This window comes from Rhipicephalus sanguineus, chromosome 2, assembly GCF_013339695.2.
Source record: "Rhipicephalus sanguineus isolate Rsan-2018 chromosome 2, BIME_Rsan_1.4, whole genome shotgun sequence".
NCBI lineage: Eukaryota > Metazoa > Arthropoda > Arachnida > Ixodida > Ixodidae > Rhipicephalus > Rhipicephalus sanguineus.
Window position 1 is genome coordinate 75,997,584 of NC_051177.1, and position 13,244 is coordinate 76,010,827.

Below are 13,244 nucleotides of genomic sequence, written 5' to 3' on the forward strand. Positions count from 1 at the left end.
TTTCGATCCACGTATGGAAACACCTATTTAATCGTGCCATATATACCAATTGATGAGATATCTGACATCTAGCTGCGGACATCATCGCTAGATGTCTTCGTCGGCACAAAGGATCAATGGCGCTGGCGAGAAGAGCGACATGATCTCCCAGATAGTTCCGCGCACCCGAAGCCGCAGGACAGCTACTGCCGTCTGGTGGCTCCTGTGAAATGCGCCGTCCACGAGACTCGACGATGCTGCCATTTTCTGGCGAGATCCTTTCTTTTTTTTTTTAAATTTGGACTGCCAAGTTGGGAGGAGCAGCCCTTACATGAGCGCGGCCCTTAGTCGATTGTATACAGTATCCCCGTCATCACCCCTAGCAGTCTCATGACGGCCGCAATAGGGCGAATGTTTCGAATGATGCTTGAAGGGGGTGAGCGCTTAACATACAAGTTTCAGTATTTTGAACTTTTGGAAATGCTAATACTGGGCGCTTGTGCGACCACAGTATTTAACGGTATGTTACAAGGACCTGAGGTGACTTTAAGACCCCGAAAACACTCACAGATGCTGGAATACTCCTCCCAGTGACTTTCCACTATTGGCCGCGAGATCGACCTATAGGTGGCAGCGCCGTCGCCGCGTTAGTGTGGAGAGGCCGTCAGCGGCGCATATACAAATGCACACAGCGGCGCTTCGTTGTTAGCAGTTTGAGCCAATTGTCGGCAAATAAAATGCATGGATTGCAGCTTACTGGTAATATATGCGCTCTTCATTGTTGAATCGATGCACGAAGATCATCCAACGTTACTACTACTAGTGAGAGAAGCGCAATCTGCCGATGAAAGGGATACTCGCCCTAGACGACAGTCTGAGCTTACGCACTATATGACGTTTTTGGTTGTTTTCTCTGCACGTGTTTAGCTTGTGTTCTGCGTACCTATGCACTGCTGTAGCACGACTGAACTACTTAAGTGTTTACTTCTCGTTCATTTGTATATTAGCCCATATTCCTGTGCAATGAGTTCAATAGCACTGTTCGTGCGAATACGCATACACATTTTTTTTTATTGTTCAGTTCTCCATGAAATGAAGGAAAGTCGATAAGTTTAGTCAGGAAAGCTACGTGACTGACAGCGCTTTAGTGCCACGGAGACATTCAACGCGTACGCACTTGTTCTTGCTCCAGTAACAGAATAAAAAGGCAAGAGTTTAGCACAGCTAGAGCTTTCATCGATTGCTTACGTGCACGACAATGATGCAACAAAGGTCCAGTTATTTTATGGAATAAGTATCTTTTTTTTTTTCAAACTAATAATGTCCGCTGCGTTCCATCAATTTATAACAACTCCACACAAATGCTCAAGATAATGTAAAGAAAAAAGAATGAGGTTTCGCGTGAAATTATACGACAGAAATGTAAGGCACGCCATCGGGATTTGCTAAAACGCTGCCTTCACACACTATTTAATGCTCCTCATGTTTGGTGCTATGCTTAAACTAGAAAGTAGCACCAACACTGAAATGATTCTGGCGAACGAAAGGGTACGACACCAATACCCAGCCCTCTCGAAAGTCGCACTCACTGATCTTATTACAATGCGCATGCAGCCGAGCAAGCCCATTTGCTTCTTTACACCACGTCAGGTATACGTACGAGCAGTAAAACCCGCGCTAACACAACAGAACAAACCGCCCTTTGAGAACGTGCAAGACGTACGCGCACATGTAAACACGACGTGGCTAGCAGATGACGCAGGGAGCAATCCACACTAGGCGCGCTTCAGCCAGTAGCCGCCAGGCGGCAACTCCGCTCGATCTCTCGGCCAATACACAACGGCTGTCATGCCGTCACCTGTCCAATTAGGTGACGTCGTGAGCAACAGGTGCTGTCAGTGGGTGAACAAGACCCTGTTTTCTTCTAGCAGATGCGCGCGCTCCTTGCGTTTTCATCTCAGATGCTGGGGAAAGGTGCTGGGAGAGCTGGACAGATGAGCCGAGGAATGCAGCGTAGCGATGAAAAGAGCGTTATGAGCAAACGTGTGTAACTCCTCCAGCGTTCGCTGTAGACTCATCCACAACTGGAACGCCACAACTAAATTTTGACCTCTGGGTGGTTTAGGGGCCCTTTAAGAATAAAAAAAAATACCATGGGTAGTGTTTTGACTGCTTCTTTCCTGGTAGGGGAACACTCATCCTGGTTCAAACAGCAGCGGATGAATGAGTTTCTGAAATAAACCATACTCAGTTCAAAGCTAGCACAGTATGCATAATTTTAGAATGAGATAGGTAAATGTCGCCAAGAGAAGCAAGCCACATGTTCACACACAAAGTGCTCTATAATGCCTGGAAGCTATAGTTTTGCTATTTCTGAAATATGGCCAGGTTGTGTATCTGCTAACGTAAGACTTCTCAAGCCATATGAAAGCATGCAATATGATGCATCTGTTAGATGCATCAACCAGCTGACTTCTTCAAGCACCCGTCTTCCTCAAGGCTGCAACCATAAGTTGCAGCCTTGAAGAAGACAGGTCAGCTTGTTGAAACGTCGGCTCCAGCGATACCATGTGCTCACAAAGTATACATGAGAAAGTTTTCGAATAGTTGCACCAAATTTTGGGGGCACTAACGTGCTCTGCATGTGCTAGTTATGGGCCACGCATGATACAAGATTTGAAGAATAGGGCTTTGCTTTGCGCTCATTGTTCAATCTAATGACACAATGCAACATGGAGGTACTGGGGCTCACTGCTCAATTCCAGCAATAGCGTGGCCAACTGAAACACCCAAATGTGGTTTGCATCTTGCACATGGACAGTGGCTTTTGAAAATATTTCTTTGGGGCCCCAATTCTAAAACTCTCTGTTAACAAAGCACAGTTATTTATTAGAAGAAACGCACCAACTGTAACACAAAGGCAACCAATAAATTAGAGTAACAACAAGGCCCATGGGAATAGACATTCGAAGATTATTGGTTCAAGACGTTTCTAGAATGTTATTTCAACATGACACATTTGCTTAATTACTCTGCTGGGCTCAACATACCAGGTATGCTATGCTGAGTTTGACCTCTTAAAAGTCTTATGTAAGTGCAGAAAAGTTAACATAAACTTTGTATTTACTTTTCTGGTACAAGGGAGTGAAGTTTTAGGGAACCAGTAAACAACACTGAGGGCCAATATTTGTGATGATCAGATAACTGCACATATATTTGATGCGAACATGCTGCTGCAAGAATTGTGTGAATAAGTGGGGTAATAAAAAGGTTACAGTGGATAAAACAACCATTTCGGCTGGTTTCGTTCTCTCACTCAGCCTGTCCACCCTTCTACACCACACAGAGGGATAGGCGTAGCCCACTGTTGTGACTATGACATCGGCAACATAACAGAAGTTCAGTGACTACGTCATTGGCTCGCAGCCAATGACCGAGCAAGGCTTCCTCCATGTGTTGCTTATGTCAGTTTCTCGATTACATTTTTCGTTCGCTTTTAATACGCGTCAGCTGCAAGCTAAGCGATGTCACACAACAGCAATGTCACATATAGTGTGACAATGCTTCTTTTTATGCATTACATTACGCATTTCATTCCATATACACTGTATGTTTGTTACAAGTCAATATCAGTCAAAAATTTATTTTGTCACATTCATGTTCACTATGTTCAGGTTAAATTGAGATGTGGGCCTAGTAACTTATATTTTAAGTGAACCAAACAAAATTAAGAACTCTGACTTCGCCTTTCTACCTCAATTTCAAATATGTAATTGGGTTTTTGTAGCTGTAATTTTACATAACCTGGGTCTTCCCATGTGTTTGAGATCGTAGAGAACTTTGTCCTTTCCATTGTGGAATGCCGCAGCGACTGTTTGCATGGAGATCAGCCTCCTTGTAGGACTGATTAATTAGCCTTTTGACCTCTTCCTAGGCTTCACCAGTATTCTTACACATTGAATAAGCCTCACCGGAGTGAAGTGAATATTATCTTATCGCAGCTGGAAGGACCACTGGCTTTCCAGAATAATAGTTGGGGGAGATGCCCCAGCTTCACCTTAGTTGTATGCCTAAGTGTTCTCCAATAGTTGGAGAATGCTTAACCTTTGCTTTTAAGGGTGGAATGCGATAGCCTTTATCAGGCCTATGCCTCAGAAACATATGATCTCCTGAAATATCTGTGTTATCACCAGAGCCTTGCCTGAAAGCACAGGTTACTGAACCTGGTGGCATGTGGCAGCAATGAATCCCACCTGCCATTGATTGTATCTGCGACCCAGGCTGGTCTCGATTCCAACTTGAACCCTGACCCTTTATTCTTTGCACCTAATGGTATTTGTCACATACAAGCAACGCCATCCATAGCGGGTTTACTGCGACACAACTTCCTTTACACTGTCACGTTAATAAATTGCCAACCATCATTCCGAGGGCTTCTCTATTGTAGCAATTAATGTTCTTAAATAGTTGAAAACTGCGCACTCTAAACCTTTTTTTCATGTTTTACAATACTGAACTTTCATCAAAGGGCTACACATAAGGTCCGCTTGCTATAATAGAAAAACTTCAAATAAATTTATGTGCAATGCAATGGGTAAGGCGGCCGTCATAAAAAACAATTTCTTTGTTTTCTTGTAGTATTTAGACACGAATGCCAGAACCAAAACTTTCCTTTAAGTGTAAAAATGCGTGCAGCCTACTGTCAACTAAAGAATTTTCACCGTGCAAAAGGAAAAGCGAGTCAGAATATTTGCATCCCCTATTCATATATATGAGCGTGGAAACCTTGGAGGCTCCTGTGACGTTGCCGCATGCCACACTACTCTAGTATAGTATGTAATGACACTCACCGATACATGTGCTAGCTGGTTTACATGCACAGTTGAATGGTAGGACAAACAACCCACAAAAACACTTAGTAAAATGCCCACGAAACACACACTGGACTTGCAACTAAGTTTTACCGGATGTAAACAATAAATATAGGCACACAACAAATTCACACATGCGTATGTTCCAGAAAAAAACGCTAACAACAAAGGAACAAAGGTCCAAGAAACTAAGACTCCTTCATTCTATTGTTCTAGCATTTAGACAAGAGTGCCTGAACCAACACTTTTCTTTCAGTGTAAAAATGAGTCTCCTTCGTTCTAATGTTCTTTTTCTCCAGCAACACATGGTCGTTTCAATCTGGTATGCAATTGCTTTTCTCATTTGCTTCCAATACAGATTAGACATGAGTTCAACAATGTGTTCAGCAAACACTATTTAAAAAATCCATGTCGATCTAATAGCTGCCTTTAAGAACATGTGTTGTGCCGATTTGGAGGCACCTTCCTGCCTTTAGAGATTCAAACTATTTAGATAACAATGAATATTTCTCATTTTTCTTCAACTTAATGCCTTGTCGCAAGTACACTTGCCTTGAAGTTACCATGGCACAACAGTTCATTGCCTTCGCCAAGGGAGCCTAAAGGTCAAAGTAAAGGGTATTTAAAACACCAGGATTGTCTTTTAGATTTTTGTACCATCACAGCTCGGCTGAGCCTACCTGAGCTGTGACAGGTGGGTTCAACCCACACATGCTCGGGTCCGTGGTGTCGCAACACACCAAATGCCTGCATATTTGCAAGCACCCCGCGGGTCAAGTACTAACACATTTCCATGCCAAAGCTCTTGAGTCATGACCTGTCCACAATGGTTTCAAGATGCCATGATAGTGATAAAGCAAGTATAAAAGCTCACAAAAAAGGAAGCTGCAATTGATAATGAACATGGGGTATTGCCTGCTAGAAAAAGATGCTCTGTGCTTTAGACAAGGACAGAAGAAAAAGGTAACAAAAAACAGCAAGACCTTGCAATGTATCTTTTATTGTCATTTGTGGTACAATGCATGGCTTTCGAAGCAGGAAGAAAGGTTATACAGGGAAGTTGCAACTTTACCAAGAAGGGCAAAGAAAGCAAAGGGATACCAACAATGATAAGGTTGCTGATGCGGACAACACAAGGCAAGAATAATTTTCTTCTATCTGCCGAGTTTAACAATACCTTCTGTAAAGTTGTGTTGATTCCCATCAACTACAGCCATGACACTTTAGCAATATGCTTATACCCTCATCGATATAAAGAAAAAGATAACACAACAGTAGTGTTTTACGGATATGATGTGAAGCACAGTCTAACAATGCTTCCAAACCCTTTCTAACAGCATTTTAAATAGGCTTGTGCGAATAGTAAATTTTAGGTTAGAAGCGAATTCGAAGTGAATAGTGATTTTGGTCGAATAATTTCGAATCGAATTTGAATAGTATATATCACATATTATGAAGAAAAATGAGCATATTTGTCATGACCCAACCAACCTGCACAATGTTTTTTTAAAATTATAACAAGGCATGTGCAAATGTAATTCTTTTTGGTTCAAAGGAAGTAGAAGCAACTTTTAATAGTAGCAGGATTTGGCTTTCTGTAAAATGCGAATAATAACCTGTAAAATATGTTACATTTTAAAGTTTACTATACTTGGAGCATATAAGCCGGTATAACAAGTTTTTAAACTTAAAAAATGATGAATCAATGCGAGGGTAATATGTATGTTCATTTAACCTTGAAGTGGGGCTTCGCGGCAGTACAGACTTTTTTTGAAAAGGTGTAACCACGGTATAGCACCCCTCCACTGCAGTGAAACCACCTTTACAGGAGGTTACAAACAGACAACGTAGATTTTTCCTGGAAAGGTGTATTCACGGTAAAGCATTCCTTCACCGCAGTGAAACCACCTTTGCAGGGGGGTTATAAGCGGACTAATATAGTACACCTAAATTAGCAGGGACAGTTGGGCGAGTTGGTTGAAGTTCATCTTTAAAAGGCGCGAAAAAAACCACAACGGACAGGTAGAAAGGAGACAGGACGACGCGCGTCGTCCTGTCTCCTTCCTACTTGTCCGTTGTGGTTTTTTTCGCGCCTTTTAAAGATGAATAATATACACCTATTCGTTCATTTCGAATACTTCGAAATTTTCAATAATTTAAATTCGAATCGAAGCGAATTCGAATACTGTATTATTCGTTCAAATATTCGAAGTGCTCGAATATTCGCACAAGCCTAATTTTAATCCTTCGTGACAGAAAGCAAGCATGCTGGCGTTTCATCTCATTGTTGCACCTGCACCTGGTGAAACGAGAATGAGCTGGTGATTGGTTTACAAAACTATAATGGTAAGAATGAATATGACTGATGATATAGCAAAATTTTCCTTTAGACTCTTGTGGCAAAAGCAATCCAACCAACCAATTGGTCTCAGCGGGAGCTGCATTAAAACAAAAATCTGCCAAATACTGTGTTTGTTCACTGTGACCGCCGTGAGAAACTCTGATGGTACAAATTGCACTTGTCTTAGTCGACCCTGATGTGTGATTTCATGTTAAACAGACTATCAGTCCCTATACGATACAAGTGACCAGTTACTTTCAAGCACTCGAGCAGTTACCTTCAAGGAAAGATAGAGTGATTGGAATACAAGTACCCACGCTTTTCGGAGCACCGTTCTTTACCTCGGAACCCCATTTGGGAGTTGCAGGCTTTATGTGCACCTAAATGCATGTACATGGGTGTTGTTGTTTTTCACCCCCATCAGGATGCTGATGCTGTGGCCGGGAACTGAACTTGCTCCCCTGAGTTAAGCAACACAACACAACTATAAGGGCTGTTCACTAAGGTAGCAGTGCATCTAAAGATATAGCTCAAACACTACGAGGGATTCTACCTCAGCACAGAAGCTAGACTTGCTAACAACTCAATGCATTAACAACACAGAAGTACAGTGTGCAATCAGTTTTGCTGGCACAGAAGTAAATGGACTCAGGAGTGTTCACACAGCAGGAGTATATTTGGAAAATACATACATGCCATAGTAAGAGGAGAAACATTAAGAATTTAACTTAGATAGTAACACACCCACACACAAAACCGTTTTTGAAAGAATACTATCTCAACAAGATCACAGTAAGACAACCAAATCTCTTCGAAAACATGTCTCTACAACTTGTTAGATAATTATTCAAAATCCTTTGATTTCACGCGTCAGCTCAAAATATAAGAGCACATGGTGTCAGTTCCAGGCACACTAGAATTATATGCAACATACTGCGTGAACAACTGAAATACCAACGTAATGACAATTCACACATGCCAGCTGGGAACATACTCAGTGTTGCATTTTCATGTGAATTTTCAATTGAGTGCTCCGCACAAAGGACTTGGCACAGACAGTGCAGCTGTATGGTCGTTCACCTGTGTGTGTTTTCATATGACCTTGCAAGTGAGCGCTCTGCACAAAAGACTTGGAGCACACAGTGCAGCTGTACGGTCGTTCGCCTGTGTGTGTTTTTATGTGAACTTTCAAATGAGTTCTCCGCAGAAAAGACTTTGAGCAGACCGTGCACTTGTATGGTCGTTCACCTGTGTGGCTGCGTAGGTGATCTAACAGGGTGGACTGTTGCGAAAAGCTTTGCGGGCAGAAGGAGCATTGGAATGGACGTTCACCAGTGTGAGTGTGCAGGTGCATCTTGAGAGTGCTACGCTTTGAAAAGGTTTCAGGGCAGAAATGACACTGAAACGGTCGTTCGCCTGTGTGGACACGCTGGTGAGCTGATAGGGTGGATGAATGTGAAAAGCTTTGTGGGCAGATGGAGCATTGAAATGGACGTTCACCAGTATGAGTGCGCAGGTGGTCCCTAAGTCTGCAATTTTCCGTGAAGCTCTTGTCACATGAAGGGCACTGGTGTGGCCGCTCACCAGTGTGGGTGCGCAGGTGTTGCTTGAGATTGCTATTCCGTTTGAAACGTTGTGGGCACAGGTGGCACTCAAACAGTCGCTTGCCTGTGTGGATCTTGTGATGAACTTCCATATCAGAGAGTCTTTCAGTTTCAGAGACAGCAATGGAAGAACAATGGGACTCTGACTTGCCATACTCCAGAGTTGTTGGAAAGCTGGAATGCCACTCTTCTGCACAGAAAAACAAGGCATGCCATTTGAACATCGTATGTTTTGTTTTAAAAGAAAAATGCAGACCTTTTTCGTTTGCTCTGCGTATTTCTATGCGACAACGCAAAGATTGGATGTGTACAACCTGCTCGCAAAGGTGTAAAAACAATTTGTCTATGCAAGAAACAAAGTGATAGGTACACCCTAGAGAATGTTCTGGGTTGTATGCCTAACGTGCCACTCGAGAAAAGTGTGATAGCCAAACTTCCACGAAGATTTAGTATTTGTGACATTTCTATGACGTAAGATATACTGGTAATGTAGTGAAGCTTTCTTCTAGAGCTGGGTTTTCAGTATGTACTATACTTTCCACTTAAACACCACACATGAAGAAACCAACATTCCTATCCTCATCACAACTTACCTGTCGCGAGCACGTCAACATTCTCTTTCAGCTTTGCAATATTTAACACACCTGGTACACAAGTAACGATACTAGTGCAAGTGAATGTGCCGATGTCAAAGCAGCAGAAATGCATGGTCTCTGATGTTCCAAGTGGTATGTCAGACTAAGAAGAGCTATGAACAATCAAAGCTGAATGTATCACATAATTATCAGTAGGAAGAAATTATTCTCAAGTTGCTCGTTTCTGTGTTAGACAGAACCAAATACTCTTGCAATTCAGTCTATTTCTTCCTCTTCTTAACACATGAGATATGCCATTTTTATTACATACACCAGAGCAAGTTCCATTTCAAGGTCAACAGTTTTCTTTGCATCTTTCACGCATTTTCATGGTTGGTGGTTGGACTTTTGTCACCGATACAAATCAACAGTGACAGCAGCAACAGAGCATCAGTTTAAACAGTGACCACAGCAACAAATACCTAGTCGAGACATACGTATGCACATTAGTGCTTAAAAGTACTTTTTAGTTCGAACACCATGATGGATAAACACTGTGGTTGCACCTCACTACAAATACTTGCCTACTAAGTGCAATAACACCTGAGAAATACAACATGCCACAAGTTGTATTCAGAAGAGGGAAACACAAATGAACTCAGAGATGTGATTAACAAATTTAAATAACATTTGTGTTTTATGAGCCAAAACCACCGTAAGATTTGATGCGTGCCACAGCAAGACACTATAGCTTGGTTTTTACCAGCTGGGTTTTCTAGCATGCACCTAAATCTGAGTACACAGCGGTTCTTGTTTTCCACACCCATCAAGATGCTACTTCCATGTCTTGAGCTGCACAGCTCGGAAGAATGCTTACAAAAGTTGGAGAACAGTATATTCGCACAGGTAGCTCAAACATCAAGAGGAATCAAATATCTAGTTGTATCACAGTACAAAAGACTCGCCTACAACTTAGTGCATTAACAACATATAAATACAACATGACACCAGTTTAACTTGTGGACAAGCAAATGAATTCGCAGGAGTGCCCACATTGGTAGAAGAATCTTTGAAAAATTCATATATACCTCAACAACAAAATAGGCAACACCAATTTAATAGGAATACTTAGTCACATAAACCACTCCTTTGAAGGAATACCACATGAAGGGATACAACATGAAGAATACCACAGTAAGGCAATGCAATATTTTTACAAGGAAAAATGTCTGCAACTTGTTAGATATTCCTGGAAAACCCTCTGGTGCTCCGTGTTAATTCAACACATAATAGCACACGGATGGCATGGTCCAGATGGACCAGAACAACATGTAGCATAATGTGTACGTATGAACAAGTGAAATATGGATGCAATAACAATTCACAGATAATAACACAATAACAATTCACACAGACACATGGCTGGTGACCTACTCAGAGTTGTGAGATTTCATGCGAGCTCTCAGGCAACTGCTCTATGCAAAAGATTTGAAGCATATAGTGGAGCTGTATGGCTCTTCCCATGTATGGATGCATAGGTGAACTGATAGGTAGGATTTTTTATGAGAATCCCTGCGAGCAGAGGGAGCACAGAAATAGACGTTCACGAGTGTGAGCGTGCAGGGGTTCCCTCAGATTGCTACAGCATGGGAAGCTTTGTCGGCACCAACAACACTTTAATGGTCCCTTGCCTGTGTAAACACGGTGGCGTTTTGCAAGTTTGTACTTTTCCAAAAAGCACTGAGGTCAAGTACTGTCCGGCAAAGGCAGGAAAACAGAAGAGTCAAATTAACTGCAGTCGAGTTGCGATCAGCATCCTGCCCCGTTATTTAATGAATTTTACATATTTTGTTGTGAAAAGGAATGAAACCAAAGTGTGCGGTTTGAATCTCATCAAGACAGAAACACCCCCAACCAATTTAGTTTCACTGTCCTGCAAAGTGTCTCAGCACTGTGATGAACGACAGCATGCAAATTAACCCAGCTTCTTGGTGTACAATGATGTCTTGAAACCACTGGGTGCATGTAGGCCTGTTATTATGTTCTTTATAAACCTGTCCCGTCCACTTTGAAAAACAGGGTTTATCTATCTCACTGCGCGGTACCCTGGTGACGATGGTGCTTTCTCATGTGTCTGCTGCGCTGAACAAAGTGCACAAAAGTCATGGAGCACACAGAACAGCAGAGAGGTCGCTCGCTCGTGTGGGTGCGCATGTGCGACTTGAGGTGGGCCTTTTGCGAGAAGTCTCGAGTGCAGACATGGCACTGGAATGGTCGTTCGCCTGTGTGGATGACCCTGTGCCTTACGAAGATGACGGCCTGTCGGCAACATAATCAATAAGCGGCAGTGGTAAGGGGCCCCTGTAGTGATGGCTGTTGCTTTTCTTGTGCTGGGTAGCCTCGATTCCTTTTTTCAGCTGCACGAGAAAATTGACACAGGTTACTGACGCATCAGAGCAATAACTGGGGCTAATTTGTTCAGGTTGAATGAGTTTGCGCTTATTGAAGGTATCATATTTAAAGAACTCAGGCAGACACGAGCTAACAGGACAAAGTACAACTTTCAACTGTCATATTTTCCATGCGTTGTTCACACATATATGTGAACAACGGTAGACATGAAAGTGAGACCGCGTCTGTCTGAGTTTTTTATATGTGATACTTTCAATCATCGCAACACAGTCACTGAGGCATAAAAAACAGCAATAGATAAGTCCTTGAACATTGAGAAATCTTTTTCTGCTAACTGTTTTGCCATTAGTCCTTCTCTTTGAACAAATTGCAATGTCAAGGTACTCACGTGTGAACTAAAAGTTCAGCCCAGCAGCTGCATGAGCACAGATGTAGAGGTTACCGCACTACAATAGCACAACTCTTTTGAATATTCACTCTGGGCAAGTATAAGAGCACCATAACTGAAACTAAGTCAAGTAACCTGCTTTGATATGACTGCATGGCACACAACATCAGTGCATAAATTTTGGTGCTGCTCAGTTGAAATTACTGAAAGTAGTTTGTTTTGTAGCACCGTAACATGTTTTACAGTGTCTATAACAAATTTCATAGCCTTAAGCAAACCATTAAAGTGAAAGAACATAGTCATGGTACAACATACTGGCAAAAATAATGCAACTTCGAACAGCCAAAATAAGAAGCACTAACACCACATCATCCTAATCATTGCTTTTAGTGCACACAATTCACAACTCTGCTAAACTGTGGAACAGTAACATTACCGAAGCCCTACTTGTGTTTCTCTGTACTGAAGTTGATTCTGCAGGTTTCCTTTGGTAGAGATGTTGAGGAAACTTTAAAGAGGCCCTGCACACTGATTTACCGTAAAATCCCCCCCCCACCCCTCCCCCCTCAAAGTGAAAAATGATGCGACAAGATTTGGAGAGGGGTCCTTGCTCGGTTGTGGATCAAAATTCAATATGGTGGCGGAAGAGCCAGTCAAAATAAAGAATGCACACCCGTGCTTGTAATGAAATGCTGTATTGAATACACATGCATTCACTGCTTTTATTAGGACTCTTCGGGTGAATAAAAAGAATGAACGAAACAGTGAAAATGGTGGAAGGGAAATGGAGGGATGCTTGCTTGGGATTTTATGGTATGTACGTTGTTTTTATTACACATTTGCTTTCTGTTGGACTTGATAATGCTTCAGCTGTAGTGAAAGCACCAAGATCAAAGTATATGATACGTTGATTTGCCCAAGAAGCAAGTTCTTGCAGTGACAGTAATGTGCCGCACACTGACAATTTTCTGCAGCAGAAGTTAGCCAGGAGGCTTTTGATGCGCAGTTTATGTCATCAGTTTCATTGGTTGGGTGCAAAGGTCTTACTATACATTACACGCAAACTTCCTTTCA

At 42.2% G+C, this 13,244-nt stretch overlaps 1 protein-coding gene across 1 annotated transcript in view; it reads right to left on the bottom strand.

The window, feature by feature from the left end:
• LOC119383191 (zinc finger protein 1 homolog) overlaps window positions 1-9,019 on the bottom strand; it is a 92,570-nt gene extending 83,551 nt beyond the window's left edge. The window contains exon 1 of the mRNA XM_049412865.1: window positions 8,776-9,019. Within this exon, the coding sequence (XP_049268822.1) occupies window positions 8,776-9,019 (244 nt within the window). The remainder of the gene's footprint in view (window positions 1-8,775) is intronic.
• Between the last annotated feature and the right edge of the window lie 4,225 nt (window positions 9,020-13,244).